This window comes from Chelonoidis abingdonii, chromosome 1, assembly GCF_003597395.2.
Source record: "Chelonoidis abingdonii isolate Lonesome George chromosome 1, CheloAbing_2.0, whole genome shotgun sequence".
Lineage (NCBI taxonomy): Eukaryota > Metazoa > Chordata > Testudines > Testudinidae > Chelonoidis > Chelonoidis abingdonii.
The window spans coordinates 149,662,017-149,680,757 of NC_133769.1; the positions used below are offsets into that span (position 1 = coordinate 149,662,017).

Consider the following 18,741-nt stretch of genomic DNA (forward strand, 5'->3'; position numbering starts at 1 on the left):
AAGGGGGCCTTTATCCTCTTGCAATACTATCTTTTCTGCAGTATATTGCAGTATTTCCTGGATTTAGAATGGAATATTATACTAAAAAGCATTTTTATCACAACAAGGATTTCAAAAACCTTAGTAGGTAAACACAGTTTCATGCCTGTGATTTCAGAGACTTTGCTGGGTAAATTTCCTGTCACTGCTAGGGATTTCAGAAGCTTTACCAGGTAAATATCCCATCACCACACTGTAATTGTAGAGGCGTCAATGGGTTAATTATATCCTATAACAAAACAGGGATTCTGCCCCTCAAATTCTACACTGGTAGGAAATGAGAAGCCAGGTGAATGCCAATTGTGTCAGCAACAGGAGAGGAAGAGGCAAGATCTCTGCAGTGCTGAGAGCCTGGGAAATCACATCTACAGGCCCCTGGAGGTTTGCTGTGACTTGGGAACCCCGCACTCCGAGGTGTCCAGAAATGTCATGGCAGAGACCATTCTCTGAAATCATAATGTCCCGGATTATACCACTTTCATTTTTCTGTAGCTCCTGGGAGTGAAAGAGGAAAAGAAAAAACAGCATGCTTTTCAAAATGGCAGGGGCTTTATTTTTCTTAGTCTAGGCACAGCGTGCCTCAGGTGCCATCTGACCAGGATGCATCACTAAACTTGGTCCGCTGGTTGGATCATTAACTTCCCTGGCCTGGGTCAAGTACTGATGGGGAGTGTGACATGAAGGCTGATCCATGCCCCACTGGGGATCTATTTACCAGATGCCACACGACTCTTGGGGTTAACAATACATTTGTAGGAGTGGTTAGATTAGTTGGTGTCTTATTTGTAGGGTTCCCACCCAGATGAAATTGTCATATAGGACAAAATCATGTCATATTTCTTCATTGTGACATCAGGGTAGCAAGCTGAAAGAAGACAGGGGAGTGGGATTTTGATGCTTTCTTAATAGAAGTGATTCTTTTTCTGATTTATATATAAGATGACCAGTTATCTTATAGATGCACTATAATGTATATAAATACACCATATGTACCAATGTTTTTCCTGACTCAACCTAATTTCCTTGGGGTGATCCCACATCCTATAAACACTGCCTGAGGACATGCAACACTATGACTTTGTGCAACACTATGACTTTGTGTGTGTTTCATGACATCCCACTATGACATTATGAGTGTAATATAATATCTCATTGAAAGGTGACAGGGCCAGAAAGAGTTAATTAATTCACACACTGACCCGACTCATGACCGAACTTTAGTGCCTGGTTAGGAAGATATATAAATGAATAGAGTTTTGAAATGTAAGTCTGCATTGTTAGAAATAGAAGGGTAGATGTTTGCTCAGGTCTTGTGATGTAAGCAAACAAGTCTTGTCTATCACTATAGCTTTGATTCAAAGATAAAAAAAGGAATATTAACATTTAGGAAGACACTGGAGTGAAGTAGTTTTATTGTCTATATATCTCTTTGAAGATTGTGGTAACCTGTATCTGAACTAATTGCCAGGATGTTTGGGAGAGTTAAGCCTATTGTTTTCTCAGGCCAAAAGGCTGCTGGAAATGTATAAGAACCCTGAAATACGATCCTGCTTCATCTCAGATCTGCTTTGGGTGTCAAGAAGGGGAAACCTTAAACCATAAGGATTGAGATCCCCAGTCACTGACTGGAGTCAGCCTGAATATGGACATTGGACTATAACCTATGGATTATTTCTAAAAGAACTTTTGGCAACTACAAGCTCATCTCTACCATGTATCTGAACCTCAAGAACTGAATTCAAATCTGTATGTATATGGATCTTTTAACCAACACTCTCTCTCTTTTATTTTTTAATAAATTTTAGTTTAGTTAATAAAAATTGACTTTAGTGGGTATTTTGGGTAAGAACTAAGTTATAATTGGACCTGGGTATGTGGCTGATCCTTTGGGATTGGAAGAACCTTTTCTTTTATATGATGAAATAAGATTTTCAGGAATCATCATTATATCTGACAGGTGTGTCTGGATGGAGGCCTGAGGCTGGGTACTTTAAGGGAACTGTGTTGTTTGGACTTCTAAGTAACCAGTGAGGTACTATAAAAGCTATTCTGTGTTGGCTGGTAAATCTAAGTATTGGAATAATCACCAGCTTCTGGGGTTTGTCTGGCCCGTTTTGTTTGCAGTTCACTCCAACTGAGTGACCTCAGCTGGCTCCCACGGGGAGCACCGTCACATCCACTATAAACATTATTAAGTTTCAAGAGTTTGTCCTATCAAATAAACATGTGACAAGCCTAGCAGTGCTCAAAATAAATTCTGGATTCTTGAACTTTCCTTCAAGCTATGGATTCAAGGGATTTTCTGATGGCTCTATGAAAATCAGGACTGTCCCACAAATTTCAAGATGAGGGGATGCTGTCTTCTGCAGGTTAGTGCTGCCTTCCTAATAACCAGCTGGGCTCAGAATTCTTTAGGAAAGAGACCATGTCTATATCTGTGCTTGTACACAATAGAACTCCACTGAAACCTCTGAGCACTACCATAGTACAATTATGAACAGGACTTCTTCCTCACCATCCGGTTTCCTCACCCATAGTAAAGTATTGAACAAATTGGACAGATATCTTATGGGAATGGCAGATCTACTGTCTCCTGAATTACTTGATCTAGGCCACTGTCACAGGTAGGATGCCAGATTACAAAATCCACTGGTCCAATCCAGAACAGCAAGTTCTATTAACCATGTAAGCATAGTCTGTATGCTTTCCCAGGAAATAGCTAGTTGAAAGATTAAATTCAAATAATAGGGTTAGAAGGGACCACAGGTGTAATCTAGTCTGACCCCCTTGCCAAGATGCAGGATTTGTTGTGTCTATACCATCCAAGAGAGATGGCTATGCAGCCTCCTTTTGTAAACCTCCAGGGAAGGAGCTTCCACAACCTCCCTAGGCAGTCTGTGTCATTGTCCTACTGCTCTTACATTAAGGAAGTTTTTTCCTGAGATTTAATCCAAATCTCTTATGCTGTAGTTTGAATCCATTGCCTCTTATCCTGCCTTCTGTGGCAAGAGAGAACAACTTTCCTCCATCTTTTTATGGCAATCTTTCAAGTATTTGAAAATTGCTATCATGTCCCTCCTAAATCTCCTCTTTTCCAAACTAAACGTACCCAGTTCCTTCAGCCTTTGCTCATATGGTTTGGATTCCATCCCTTTGATAATCTTTGTTACTCGCCTCTGGATCCTTTCCAGTTTCTCTACATCCTTTTTATACATTGGAGACCAAAATTGGACAAAGTACTGAAGCTGAGGCCTAACCAGTACCGAGTAGAGCAGTACTATCACCTCCTGTGACTTGCATGCTATGCCTTTGTTAATGCAACCTAAAATGACATTTGCTTTTTTGGAAACAGCATTGCGATGCTGACTCATGTTGAGGTTGTGATCCACCACAAGTTCCAAATCCTTCTCAGCAGTGCTGTTGTCAAGCCAGTTACCTTCATTCTGTATTTGTCGATTTGGTTTTTCTTCCCTAAGTGTAACACCTTACATTTGTCTTTTTTGAATTTCATTTTGTTTTCTATAGCCCAGCTCTCCAATTTATCAAGATCCTTCTGAATTTTAGCTCTATCCTCCGAAGTGTTGGCAACGCCCCCTCCCCCCAGCTTTGTGTCATCTGCAAATCTGATCAGTATGCTGTCTATTCCTACATACAACACTGGACCCAGAACAGATCCCTATGGTTCCCACTTGAGACATCCCTCCAATCTGACATTGTTCCATTAATAGTTACTCTTTCTATGCAGTGGTTTAACAAGTTATGTATCCACTTAATAAGCTGGAGAAATGCAGGTTTGGCAGATGGTTTATCAGAATGTCATGTGGCACTGTGTCAAAAACCTTGCTGAAGTCCATGTATATTACGTCCACTGCATTCCTCCTATCCATCAAACCAGTTACCATGTCAAAGAAGGAAATAAAACTGGTTTGTCATGAGTTGTTCTTAGTAAATCCATGCTGGTTGCTAGTGACTACCCCTTTATCCTCCAGATATTTGGAAACTGAATGTTTTATTCATTACTCTAGTAGCTTCCCAGGTACTGAAGTCAGGCAAACTGGGCTATCGTCCCCTGGCTCCTCCTTTTTCAAGATGGGCACTACATTAGCCCTTCTCCAGTCTTCCGGGACCACTCCTGTCATCTATGAGTTTGTAAATATTATCGGCCCATTATCGCCAGTGGCTCTGAGATTCCTTCAGCTAATTCCTTCGGTATTCAGAGGTGAATAGCATCCAGCCCCACTGATTTGAATGAATTCAAATTGGTCAGAAGGTCTCTGACAAGTTCTTTACTTATTCTGATCTGCCTATATTGATTTCCCTATATTGTCTATGGTAATTCTGCTAGGCATCTGGTCACATGTGCTAGGCATTGACAGCTCTGCTTTCCTATCATCTTCTGTTCCCAGTTCACCTTCTCCATTGAGCAGCGGATCCACACCATCCCTGATCTTTCTTTTATGTCTAACATATTCGAAGAACCCCTTCTTGTTGTCTCTAATGTTTCTTGCCAGCTGTAACTCATTCTTTGCCTTGGCTTTCCTGATTTTGTCTTATACTTCTCTGGTGACATAGTTCCGTAGCTCATCAGATGAATCCTAAGAGAGTGTCCTCTAACCAATACACAGATGAGGAGGAAGATGCATGGAAAGATTTGAGCAGAAGCACCAACAACTCATATAGCAGGGGATAGGAGCTGTCAAGATTGAGAGGCATTAGCAGAATTGTGTATGTGTATTGCTGAGGACTGGAATAGAAGGGAGGCCACAGAATAGGATTGAGAGGCATTGGCAGAGCTGAGTGTGCAATGCGACAGGTCCAGGGTTAGACTATTGGGGGATGGAGTAGTCAGTGAAAGTGTAAAGTGAAGTGAATACACCTGCCTATGGGCCCTTCCTTTACATGTGACCCAGTGGATATCAATGGAGTGCAGGTGCCATTCTGTGTGTAAGACACTGACTTTAGTTCTGCCATGTGCTTTGGTCTCAAACTCCAGAGCTGACCATGTTTTTCCAACCCCTAACCACTCAGCAAGGTAAAGGCAAACGACACTTACATCAATGGTTTTAATTATGACTGTTTGATCAGCCTCCTTGGCTGCTTTCTCTGCATTCTTGATGGTTTCATTGTTCCACTCGACATAGTTCATGGCAATCATTCCTTCCATCGCACTGCAGGGGAAGAGTAAAGGAGATTTGGGAGAGTGAGGAAGACAAGTGTAAGGAGGGGGAGGAAGAGAAGAGAAGAAGGAAGGAGAGAAGGGAGGGGGACAGGAGACTGTTATGGTATAACAAATGAAAAATTCCTGGGTAGGGTTCAATCAGGCAGGTCCAGACATATGCAACATCAGCAACATCCCTGCTCAATTATCTCTTTCAATTGGCATTATCCCCATCCATTGCCATATCCCTCAGAAGTTTTGCTCTCTATTACTCAGAAATGCATCCAATGAGGGACTTACTCTGAGGCCTCCTGGCCAAGTGCGCTGGCAATCTGCTGGATGTCTGGGTAGCCCATGCAGCTGGAGATGTTGTTGCGAGGGTAGTAGAAGAGGAATGCCAGGCACATCTCATTCAAGGTACTTGGCCCACCCTTCAAGGTACAGAGAGCAACACAAAGTTCTACTAAGACACAGTGGGAACAAGTGTCATTACCAGCCGCTTCTATAGCTTAGCCCAGGCCAGACCACAGGGTAATTCTGTGTGATGAATGATACTAAGCAGCTGTGTTCCATTTCAGTCTTGGAAACCCACTTCCTTGCTTGGGAAGCCACCCTTCAATCATGGTATGAATCTCTGTATATGTCAAAGAAAGCTTGCACTGCTTTAGTCTGGGGATAGAGGGCATTGTTCTCCAACATCTGTCAATCTAGCACCTTTCAACAGAACTAAACTGGTCTTAAATGCATAGAAAATTTGCAGATAGAAATCAGACTTACAAAGGTGATCTCCGTCCGATCCAAAGTTTGAAAGTTACATTCCACTAGGATCTCATCTCCCTGCAGCACAAAACAGGTCACATAATCAGAGCTGTAGGAGCAGGGGCCACTGACAAAAGTGTGGCTGGAGAAAGCACAGAGGAACCTGGAAACTATGTGAGACAGTAAAAGGCTCCAAACCAAAATGACGGAGAAAAATTGTGTCACTATGTAAGCCTGTTCTGCCTCCTCTGCATCCCAGTCCCCAGTCCCCAGCCCACAAACTATGTCCCAGTGGGAGATCGCGGCAGAACATACCACTTTGATGGTGATGACCTCCTTTAAGTCCCGTGTTTCCTGCAGGGAGAAGTCATATTTATTGTCCTCACAGATGATCCTCACCTGCTCACCTTTCCTGGCAGGGATGAGTAAGGAAAGGATATCAGAGGCATTTCCATACACTGCTCAGACTAGGGATGTGGATAGAAACTAGTTCATATAAAATAATAACTAGTCTCTTTTTTCTCCCGAAGACTCAGTCCTTATGTTTCTCAAACCTCACACCTTCCTCCTCCAAACTCAAAGGTTGAACTTTATGCACAAAATGAAAAGCACAGAATTGATTCCCTGGCCAGAAAACAACTCCTGTGAGGCACCTGCAGCCCTGCGATACAAGAGAAACTCCATCTAAAAAGCCTCAGATCTCTGGCTTCCATTTTAAATAAGCAAGAGTCACTCCACCATTAAATGGAAGCCGCAGTTCATGTAGTGCTCAATACAGAATTGGCAGTTAGAAACAAGACTAAAAATAGAATTGACAGTTTAGAATGTTGGGACACATCCAAAGAGAATGTTGGCAGTTGGCATGCATCCAAGAAAGATCTGACAAAAGATATTAGCTAAAGTGTCTAGAAAGTTCTGACAGAACGGTATAAAGGCCAGGGTGTCAGTGGGCAGGCAGCAGCAGCAATAGCTGAGGAGAGAGAGAGCAGCAGAGGGAATCCTGTCACTGGAGCATAGGGAGAAGAGACAGAAAGAGCGAGAGAGAGACAGCATGCAGGAGACACCGTATACTATACCTATCTATACTATAGTATAGATACTATATCTGGCAGACTTATATGTATAATGTGTGTGGGGGGAGTTAATAAAGATATGTGTTAGTTGTAAATGAATTTAAATATGTAAGTCTTAAATAATATTTAAGAGCTCCTGTCAGCCACTCGTGGAAGACTGGCATTATGAAGCGGGGTGCAGCCACTTAGCATCGCTTTAAACTGTAAGTCAATACAGTTTGGAGTGCTCTTTAATGTGTCATAAGAGATTTGTGATTTAGATTACTATTTTGTCAGGGATTATTGGTTGCATCAATAAAAGGTGCCTTGTTTTGGAAAAAGAATACTGCTTGTGTCAATCATTTATTGGAAGGTTGTATCAGTGTCCTCCAGGTATTTCCTGAGCCACCCTGGTGACCGATACCCAATGAGAACTGCTTGGTATGGTTATTTAAAACTAACACATACCTTTACTAAACCCCTCCCCCACACATTATATAGCAGGTAGGCCATTCTTGGGGTATCCTGAAATCTGTTTTGGGGGTAACACCAGGACACACCACAGTGCTCAGGCAGAGGGGAGACAGCATTGCATCATGGAAGATGTAGTCCAGCCACAGAGACCAGCCCTTAGGAAAGAATGGAGTCATCAGGCACCTCAACTACAGCTCCCATGCAGCAATATGCCATACTAGGGAAATACAATTTAATATTGAATTCACTTGAAAAGAAATTTTTGGCTCAGTTCAACTGAAATATTTAGATTCACGTTGAACACACTTAAAGCATTTAGTTTAGTTTTCCGGATGAAAAATCAACAAATTTTCCATGGAAAATTCCTGACTAACTCTACTGTTCCTATAAGACTTTCAGTCTAGAAGTGGGGATGCCCACCAGGACTAAAACATCCCTATATTCACAGGTCTGTTTCATGACCTCTGAGCCCAGCTTGCAGGTCAGCTACAGTCCCAATGCAGGACAAATCTCAATCTCTGGTTGTCCATTTGGATACAATTTGAACATGCCTTCTAACAAAAACTCTGAATCTTTATTGGATTCATCTGTCATTAGTTAAAACCCTCTCTCTCCCCTTGGGTGAAATTCAGCTGGGGCAGATACTCACACAAGGCCTACGCACCACTTAAAAACTCAAAACAGGGCTTAAACTCTACTTCTGAGGTGCACAGATCATAGAATCATAGACTATCAGGGTTGGTAGGGACCTCCGGAGGTCATCTAGTCCAACCCCCTGCTCAAAGCAGGACCAGTTCCCAACTAAATCATCCCAGCCAGGGCTTTGTCAAGCCTGATCCTAAAAAAATTTAAGGAAGGAAATTCCACCACCTAGGTACCCATCTCCAGCGCTTCACCACCTCCTAATGAAAAAGTTTTTTCCTAATATCCACCTAAAACATCCCCACTGCAACTTGAGGACCGTTACTCTTTGTTTCTGACTTTGCCGTAACACGAGAACAGTCTAGATCCATCCTCTCTGCGAACTCCCTTCAGGTAGTTTGGAAAAGCAAAAACTATCAGATCTCCCCCTCATTCTTCTCTTCCCTCATAAGTCATGTGCTCCAGCCCCCTAATCATTTTTTTTGCCCTCCGCTGGACTTTTTTCAATTTTTCCACATCCTTCTTGTAGTGTGGGACCCAAAACTGGACACAGTACTCCAGATGAGGCCTCACCAACGTTGAATAGAGGGGAATGATCATGTTCCTCGATCTGCTGGTAATGCCCCTACTTACACAGCCCAAAATGCCGTTAGCTTTCATGGCAACAAGGGCACACTGTTGACTCATATCCAGCTTCTCGGCCACTGTAACCCCTAGGTCCTTTTCTGCAGAACTGCTTCCTAGCCATTTGGTCCCTAGTCTGTAACAGTGAATGCGATTCTTCTGTCCTAAGTGCAGGGCTCTGCACTTTTCCTTGTTGAACCTCATCAGGTTCCTTTTGGCCCAATCCTCTAATTTGTCTAGGTCCCTCTTTATCCTCTCCCTGCCCTCCAGCATATCTACCATTCCTCCCATCTGCAAACTTGCTGAGAGTGCAGTCTACACCATCCTCCAGATCATTAATGAAGATATAAAACAAAACCAGCTCCAGGACCAACCCTTGGGGCACTCCGCTTGAAACCGGCTGCCAACTAGACATGGAGCCATTGATCACTTCCCGTTGAGCCCAACGATCTAGCCAGCTTTCTTTCCACCTTATAGTCCATTCATCCAACCCATACTTCTTTAACTTGCTGGCAAGAATACTGTGGGAGACCATATCAAAAGCTTTGCTAAAGTCAAGGAATAACATATCCATTGCTTTCCTCTCATCCACAGACCCAGTTATCTTCTCATAGAAGGCAATTAGGTTAGTCAGGAATGACTTGCCCTTGGTGAATCCATGCTGACAGTTTCTGATCAATTTCCTCGTCTCTAAGTGCTTCAGAATTGATTCCTTGAGGACCTGCTCCATGATTTTTCCAGGGACTGAGGTGCGGCTGACTGGCCTGTAGTTCCCCAGATCCTCCTTCTTCCCTTTTTTAAAGACCTTTGCATACAGGGAATCTCACTCTTTCCAAATTAAGGATCTTAGTGAAATGTCTGTGAAATGTCAAGCCATCCTCAAGAGCCAAGAAGGCTTTTGCTTGAGAATTTCTCACCATGGGTCCCTTAGATGCTTGGTTTCTTTCACATTACTCTGGGTTGTTACACTAGGTTCTGAGTAAAGCACTTTGGACTGGAAATAGGTTTGTGCTTTAGATTTTGGAGCTGACCTGAAGCAGAACGTCCCCAGGCACTAAGCAGGTTTGGATCTGGATTTTTGGTTCAAGGTCCAGCTCTATTTTTGATACCACTACAACAGAAGGACTGATGTTTACCCATCCCTGTTATGAAGGCTGCCTAGAGTTTAATGCTGCATGCTCAGTTCAGAGTCTCAGGCACTAGCCCACATTGGTAGACTGCTGATGGTGTGGCCCTGTGTTTCCCCTGAATGATTTCTGAGGATGCACCCCTAGAGGGACTCAGCAGGTATTCCTCTCTTTGGTCAACCAGTGGTGCAGGGCCATACCACATAGCTCCTTCCCTTGGGCTGACTAGCTCAGGAGAATTCAGGGACTGCATTTTCAGAAAAGAGAGGGAAGGCACTTTATACCCTCCCCTGCCCTAGTGTAGCTGTGCAAGGGTCCAGTTCAAATTCTCCCTCAATATCTTGTTGTCCATTGAGTTGAGTCTGGTCCCTGAGGACTCAGTTCTCTGCATTGCAATTCAGAAAACGTTGCACTCCCAGCCATAGTATCTCACCATGACAGGTACATGGGGTCTAGTCCAAGAAGGTTATTCCATCCATTATACCTCAGAAAGGTTCCCCTGTCCCCTTGGTTAGATTGAACCCCAGGCATGACCATATGAAGTAGGAATTAACTTTTTTTTACCGGTACTGAACAACTTTCAGTCCTCTCCCAGCCAGATGAGTGTGCAGCAAGAAGCCAAACACCTTCAGATCTGGCACAGGTGTCCCATTCATCTGCAGATCAAAGGAAAGAGGGTTAGAGAACGGTTGCCTTGTCCTGCCAGTGCAGCCCAGAGCTGGCTATTGGGGTCTATGATGTCCATAGGCTTCAGTTCTCTTCTGTAAATGTCAGGGCTAACCTTAGCTCTCATTTTTAAAAAGGAAGCTTCTAGCCCATTTCCTTTCAGAGGTTACCTTGGGTTGACAGCTTGTCTTCCTGAAAACTGCAGGTTATTTGCAGTCCCTGCTGTGGCCACCTTGAAATAGTTGCTTGAGTCTGGGATACCTGAAACTGGATATCCCTTGATTATTTATTTATTTATTTATTAAGTTGGGGGGGGAACTACGCATGAATTTTCAGCTCTGTGTGTTCCACTGATGACCTGAGGGCTGCCACCACCTCTCTCTGGACTACCAGCTGGTGGCTGGCAGAAAGCTATTACTGCTGATGAACACCCAGGGTTGGGGACTCTAAACAGCTGTGGCACAAACTTTGGGATCCTGGAGAAGTCATTACATCTATCTTTCACCTTTTCTTCTATGGGGATAATATTGACTTGTGTATTGGACCTGACATCTTCAATTAATGCACCACTTTTTCCTTTTCTGCAGCATCACCTGCTGCTCCACTCCTACCGCTTCTTCTGAATAATCATGCTGAGCCATATGGTAGTGTTTTAAAATGGAGACTAGGGTGACATCTGCACTTAATTAATTTCAGGCATGACCTGAGCAGGATGTGAACCTAGGGGGAAAGGGGAGTTATTGGCTTCCAAGAACTTACCTCATTGAACTGACTGCTTTTGCAGAGTCCATAGGATTTGTAGGTATCTGCTCCAGGGGGAATGAAATGGACAGGGAAGGTGAACACCCCTGTTTGTAGCACCCCCATGTCATATGGCCGCAGGTCCAGGGTGTAGTAGAGTCGTATCCCTGAGTTGTCAATTAATCCTATAAAAACACACTGACTTTCTCAATAACTTTTCCAGTGGACCCTCTTGCTCAAATGTCTTATGCTCTCCCAACTTCTTATGCCCCTTGAGAGCCTCCTGGCTGAACCCGTCTCTCCCATCATTCACACTGTCTGTCCTCAGCCCTCTCATATTTCTTTAAGCATCTTCATATTCCTCATATACCCCCAGCCTTGTCCTAGCCACACATCCCTTAACTCCTTTATACAGCTCTATGCTTTCTGCACCACAACTCTACTCTGGTATTGCCCTTCTCTCACCAGCACTCCAATACTTCCAGAACATTTATGTAGCCCCTGATCTCCCTGACCTGGTAATACTGCCCCAGCACCTCCATATGAGGAAGCACATGTTAGTGGTTAAAACAGAGAGCTGTGAGTCAGCAAATGGGGCTATGAGTCTGTTCCCAGCTCTGGTGCTGAATTGAAGTGTTGTGGTCTCAAGTAGATCACTTAAAATCTGTGCTTCAGTTTCCCCTTCTGTAAAATGGGGATAAAAATTAATGCTGATTTACCTTTGATGGTTATTGTGAGGCCTAAGTCACTAATATTTATAAAGCATTTTTGAGTGAAATGGACAGCACTATACACATGCAAAATAGTGTTGTTATGATCCTCTCACATACCCCTGGCTCCTTCCTGATCCTCTGATACTCCCCTAGCTCCCCTGTCCTCATATTCCCCTGGGTCTCCTCCTAACTCCCCCAAGCATTCTTCCCCTTGATACAGACCACTAGAGAATGATGCACTCAGGTCTTTTGGATCCCAATTCCACAAGGCACTTAAACACATGCCTAGCTTTAAGCATGTGAGACTCCTCATTTGCTTAAAGTTAGGCCTATGCTTAATGCCTTTGTGACTTGGGGACCTTAACAGGTTCCTCTTGCTGTCATGGAACTTGTGCTAATTAAGACCAGAGGTCATTTTATTTGGAAGCTGGTTTCTAGTGTGTATGTAAGAGAAAAAAACATGAGAATGACAATTATGAGCCTGTTTTCACGGCCGTTTCTTGCCAGATACACATCCATCTTTACCCACCTGGTATCAAGTCAAAATTGCTGTAGTGGATTTCCAGCCGGATGTACTGAGGATCCATAGGTGTGCCTATGGAGATTGCAGCTTCATTTGGGAACTGGTAGGACTGAAGGGAGGAGAAAAAAGAATGTTTATAGTTCAGGAATCATTTCTCATCTCTTCTCATCTGTTTCCTTCCCTGCAAAGAACTGGAAATTTGCAGAGGTCCTGATATTTATGTGTCAATAACTACTGGTATGTACTAGAACTGGATAGGAATTGAAATTCCTATTCTGTGTGAAATTCTGAATACGAATGAAAGATCGAAATTCTTAAGTCTCCCATGAAATGAAAATTCAGGAAGAAAAACATTTGGGACTCTTGAAATATTTTGTTTTTACTTTATCATTTCAATTCATTTAAAGGACTACATAGATGCTCATTTTATACTATCTAAAATATTAAGTAAAATATATACATATTAAGTTATATAATAATAAAACTAATATTTAATATAAAATGGAAATGAAATATATCAAAACATTTCAACTACAGATGGTCAAATTTTTTCAACAGAATAGATTTCTAGTAAAAATACAGTTTCACTGAAAAAAAATATTTCACAGGAATGTGTGGATTTTAACAAAACATTTGATGGGAAAAAATGGAAAGATTTCATCTTGACAATGAAACAGTTTGATTAAATTTGTTTCAAATTTATATTAAATATTAGTTTAAATATTATTTTATGTCTATCCATAATACATTTAATATTGTGTCCGTGTATTATATATTGAGTTTATAACATAATATAATATAATATAATCAAAATACTGCACATCAAAAGGATAAAATTGAAATAAAACATTCTGATGGTCCTGAGATGATAATTTTTAGATTTTTACTTTTCTGGGAAATTTTGAAATTTATTTGGAACATTTTTGCTTTCCAAAGGTTGGAATTTCCCATGGAATGGAAATTCTGACTCCCAACCACTTCTACTTTTATCATTGTCAAAACAAAATATTTTGACTTTTCCTGTAAAAAATTAGACAAAATTGACAAATTCCAGCATAAGATTAAAAAAAGCCCTCTAGTTTTCAACAAAAAACTGTTCCATTGAAAACTTTCAACCAAATCTGCTATGTACAAATGGCATCTTGAGTGTGGCTTTTCCATGTATGCCAGATCTGCTGACTTTGCCAGTTAAAATGTTTTTACTTATATTCTGTGATCTACCTAACCACTATCCTACCTTCCAACCATAGAAATACAGATATTCCATGAAAGGCAAAGTGATTATCACAGGGTGGATGCTGAGAACATCTTTGCAGCACCAGCCACTAGGAATCACTCACCCAGAGTTGCATCTAGTGTTGACTTTCCCACATGAGTCAACCGAATTTACTTTTTATTTTCTGATGTTGAAAAGGAAAGAATATCAGAGAGGATTACATAGAAGCCAATAAAATAATAGCTTTTTAATGTGGCATATAATTAACCTGTGGAACTGCATGACTCCAGATATTATTACTTTGTGTCCATAATGGATTTGCCGTATGTATGAATAAGAATAACACACAGAGTGACAGCAGCTAGTATAAAAATTACCAGGGCCATCAATCCTCATGCTTCAATGGTTAAACTGAGCACTTTCTAGGAAGGGTCAGGAAGAAATTCTCCAGTGAAATAGTACTGAAGAATTAGGTGCATTACAGGACTAGTCTGGCCAAAGGGTATCATCAGTCTTAACAAGAGGTAGGTCTTGTGATGAACCATGTATACTCACCCCTCCTCCAACGGCCCAGCCCGCAACCACCTGGGAGCACAGGGCAAAATCTGGATTGGCCCCATAACAATCGCTGATGCCTGTGGGTAACACACTGCCATTGCCACAGGCATAGACCAGAATGTGATGAACCATCGATCTGTTCTGGTGGGTTGTTATTATGGGCTCAAACTGTAACCAAGAGAAAGATTTGAGGAAAGTTATCCTGGACTCTGAAAACCTGTCTCCAGGTTACTAAAAGGAGTAGTCAATAGAGACCTGGACAGAGGAACATAGATCTGGTCTCTAAAAAGGGAAAGCAGCTTATGTCTTGGGCACATTCACTCTTCTCCATAGTATACTATTGTACTGTCTGAGTGCACTGATGTGGGGGTGGATATCTTCCCCTGAAGCATCTGGCCATTGTGAGGGACAAGACTAGATGGGCAATTGACCTGATATACCTGGAGGTGGTGGAGTGGGTGGTTCAGCCTACAGAGATCATTACTTTATTCTGAAACTCCACACCAAATGGATAATTGAAGATAGTGAAACCCTGTTGTCTGTACCCTTCTTCTTCCTGCATCTGATGCTCAGTCAAGCAGCTTGATGAACATGAGGAATTTAAGCAGATTTCCTTGAGCCAGGCATGATTTACTGGCAAAAGCCCAGTCATGCAAGGTGCTGAGCGCCTTTAACTCCCACTTACTTCCACCTCTTTGCTGGCTCTTAACACTTTGCAGGATCAGGGCCATAGATTGTTGTGTAACTATATCAGAGCTGTGAAAAAGTATTCACATTTTCTGTTTTGTGGAGTTGCATAGGCAGATTTTCACCTTCTAATACGACACTATTTCTTCCCCTCTGAAATTTTCTTTTATATGATTTCAATGTTTATTTTTATATTTGAAAAAATGCAAAAATATGAATATTTGCATGCCCCTAATTGGAAACTCATCTTCACTTGAAAAATGAGCTGGGCTTGGAAATGGGCTTTGGTGTTTGGCTATTTAGAATTATGTGTATTGTACCTTAATGACATTTGCAAAAAAGCTTAGTTTTCTATTTTAAACAAATATCTCTAGCAATTTCCAAGGGCAAGAGCAAAAGTCTTTGCACCTTTTATAAGCTTAGAATATCCTGGAGTCCTGAGCACTGTCCACTAACAAAGAGACACAGACCAATAAATGAATCAAGTTCATCCATGAAATCAGCCCATTGAAGTTGGTAGGAGTTATACCAGGAATTGATTTGATCTGTTGCATATAAAGACTCTCAAAGTTATACAAGATACTCCCAAGGACACAAACAGAAAGACAGGGTGCTTCAAGAGAGACAGATATAGAGACCAGATGTTCCTACCCAAGGACACTGAAAGGCAGACAGAATACTCTCAATTAACATAGACAGACTAACAGGATGCTCCAAAAGACAGACAGGCAGACTTATCAGGTTACCTTGTAGATGTGGTGCTTCTGCTTAACGATGGGCAGTGGGATAAAGGTGCAAGCATATGTGGTTTCATCAACTGGGATGGGGAACTGAAAAACAAAAAAAAAGCAAAGAAAACTAACCTTGCCAGGGCACGAGCAGTGGCCCAGGCAAAATGCAAGGGTGAATGAAGAGGCAAAATGGATGAAGAAAATAGAGAATCAGATTGATAGCTGGTCCATGTCCCCACATTCTTTAGCTCTGTCCCATTTCATCAGAAGACTGGCAAGAAATACATTTGTTTTTTGGCAGCAATAAGTGGGCTGGTATCAAAAAAATAGTGAAGGCTTTAACAATTTTTTCCAGTGAAAGAATGAAACAATTGACAGTGAATTTTCAACAAATCCTTTTCCTTGCACATTTCCCCCTTCCTCCACCACCCCACATATAATTTGGAATGACATTTTCCATATCAAAACTTGATCTAAGTGTGGGAACTCTCCATCATGCTCTGTCTCAGTCATATTTTACCAATTGCCTGAGGTCACAAACCCAGAACAGAGAGGAATGCGTATCATCTTGTCCTCTATAACTGATCCCATTCTCTCTAGTATATCAGTAGTAGTGTTGTTTCTCAAAGCCAGTCATGCTCTCCCAGTGTGCAGCAGTGGACATATCATATGTCGTTTCTCCACTGGTCCATCTGTCCATGATCAGTGCACCCTCCCCTGTCACAGCTCCCAAGGGCTCTTTCTGCATGCTACAGACATGGCACAGATTGGGATCTGCTACAGGCTTCATCAGCTGAAGGAAGCCCTCCTCTTCCACGTTGGAGCAGGTAAGTAAAGCTGGTTGAAACTTGACATATCCATTCCAGGGGAAATTATGACATTTTAAAAAGTTTTAATTATGAATCAGAACAAAAACTTGACATTTTGAAATTTCCATGGAAAGGAAATTCTGAAAATTTTCAGTTAGAAAAAAATCAAGGTATTTCCATTTAATTTTCTCTAAATGAAATGGAGCAGCAGGCTGCTTCAACTCCAGGTGATTCCCTGGACTGCCCCTTACTCCAGAGAAGACCTCACGCTGCCCCCAACTCTTGGGAAATGTCTGGATTGCCCCCAACTCCGTTTTGCTACCTCATAGTTCTTTGGCTTTCTTGGCCATGATGACACTGGAGCTGAGGGTTTCCTTGCGGCACTGCTGCTCAGCCTTCTGCCAGTGGCTACATTTGCTGCTCCTCAAACACAGTGCATAATGTTGGATAGGCTCCCCTCCCCATAGCCAAGATGCTACCCCACATTTCTGAAGTTTTACAAACCTAAGATCAGTGCCCAGTCGAAGACTAAACCTGTTCCTACAGAGCTGAGTATTTGTGCAGGTGTCATCATTAGAGTTTCGAGGAAAACACCACTACACTGCACCCTGGTGCCAGCTGGTTAGCAGCGGGTGCCATATTGTGTGATATTGCTGCTTGCATTGGCAGATGCTGTCTAGGTGGAGCATTAAAGAGGTGACCGCTCCTTTTCCTTCCCCACACTTTGCTCCAATAGTGGTAGCCTCTACTTTTCCCTACCAGGTGCCAAGCCTTCTTATTTTGCTAAATGATGTCAGTGGTGTAGCATAGTGAGTTGGTCCTTTTTTGGCTACTTCTTCCACCTGCTCTAGAGCACCTCACAGACAGACCCTCACACTCCCCCGTTACCTTCTGGCTGATGTGCACTGAGCTAGCCTGATCAGAGTCACCATCTGTCACTTTGTAAACCATGCCAGAATGATTAATCAGCAGAGGAACTACTCTGAATCCCCCTGCTCCTCCATCACTGGTAAGGGCCAGGTAAGAGCCTACACCATATCCTCATTATTCAGCACCTTTGGCATCCCTGCCTGATGTTCTTTTCCTCTAGATCCCTATGTTCAAAAATATGTGGGGTTTACTTGAAGTAGCTCAGTGTGATCAGCTTCTACTTGTAGAATTTGTGGGTTTAAGACAGGGAATGCTATGTTTGTGGTGATGTCTATATTAATAGCTCTTTGTGTGGATGCTAAATGAGTTTCATCCTCCTCCAGTGCTCCCATGATCCCTTGTTCCTTGCATACAAGTGCTTCTGTGTCACCAGTAATGGCAGTTTAGCAGTGAATGTGAGACATTGCTTTTGTTAGTAGAGGAGGGAGCACACAGTGTGTGCTGTGCTTTCCAGAGCTTTAGCAGAGTCGTGGCATAGGGGCTATTCCTGAGTTCCCAGCACAGCTCTTCTCCATGAGGAACATGCAGTTTCCAGTAACAGGCAACAGTAAACTGGGAGCAGTAAATACACTTGTTATATTTTGACTGTGTGCTTGCATGAGACATTATAGTTAGTTGTTACAGGCAGGGCAGGTAAGCCTATCTATTAAGGTCACCTGACATTTCCCATTGTAAGGCTCATTTTCTGTTGCTGATAACTTCGTGAAACTTTAACTGTTTGGGCTGAAATTTCCCATGCTGGATGTCTGACTCAGGCTGAATATATATTTTTTAAAAATCACCCAAAAGAGTTTCAACATTTCTGAGAAAGAAGCTTGGGAAAATACATTGTTTTTCTCATGTTTTGAAAGAAAAAGACCTTTTTTAAACCTTTTCTTTGAGAAGCCCTAGATCCTCCATGCTTTGGAGCATAGACTTGAAATTTGGCATAGGTTAGCCTTTGTGTCAAGAATGTGGCCTTTTGTCCCCCCCTCACCATGAAAATCTCCCCAAATGTGGCCAAGTTATGTAAGCCTTTGACAAATTGCAGTTTTGCACATACTCAGTAGAGACTGATTTTGGAAGCTAAAATCTCCAAGTGTCCATCCTTACTGAACATGATCCATCCCCTCACAGCTCCTCATGCTGACCATTCCCATAGAGCATGTTCCCACCAGCCCAGGGCTACAGGGGCAAAGCTGGCTTCCACCGTAAAAGCTGTTCCTAGCAGGAGTGATGCCACATACTGAAACTGAGAAGTGGAAGTCTGTGTTCTCAGTGACCATTCAGCTGGAGCCCAGGCAACATGAAGG

The 18,741-nt window shown here is 42.4% G+C and overlaps 1 protein-coding gene across 1 annotated transcript in view; it reads right to left on the bottom strand.

Moving 5' to 3' along the window:
* Positions 1 to 294: 294 nt before the first annotated feature.
* The window catches only part of LOC116823108 (putative DBH-like monooxygenase protein 2), a 30,547-nt gene continuing 12,100 nt past the window's right edge, over positions 295 to 18,741 (bottom strand). The window contains exons 4-13 of the mRNA XM_032777452.2: positions 15,726 to 15,809; positions 14,290 to 14,460; positions 12,525 to 12,627; positions 11,301 to 11,467; positions 10,440 to 10,531; positions 6,272 to 6,368; positions 5,975 to 6,034; positions 5,498 to 5,628; positions 5,093 to 5,207; positions 295 to 534 (exon numbers count right to left, since the gene is read on the bottom strand). Of these exons, the coding sequence (XP_032633343.2) occupies positions 295 to 534; positions 5,093 to 5,207; positions 5,498 to 5,628; positions 5,975 to 6,034; positions 6,272 to 6,368; positions 10,440 to 10,531; positions 11,301 to 11,467; positions 12,525 to 12,627; positions 14,290 to 14,460; positions 15,726 to 15,809 (1,260 nt within the window). The remainder of the gene's footprint in view (positions 535 to 5,092; positions 5,208 to 5,497; positions 5,629 to 5,974; positions 6,035 to 6,271; positions 6,369 to 10,439; positions 10,532 to 11,300; positions 11,468 to 12,524; positions 12,628 to 14,289; positions 14,461 to 15,725; positions 15,810 to 18,741) is intronic.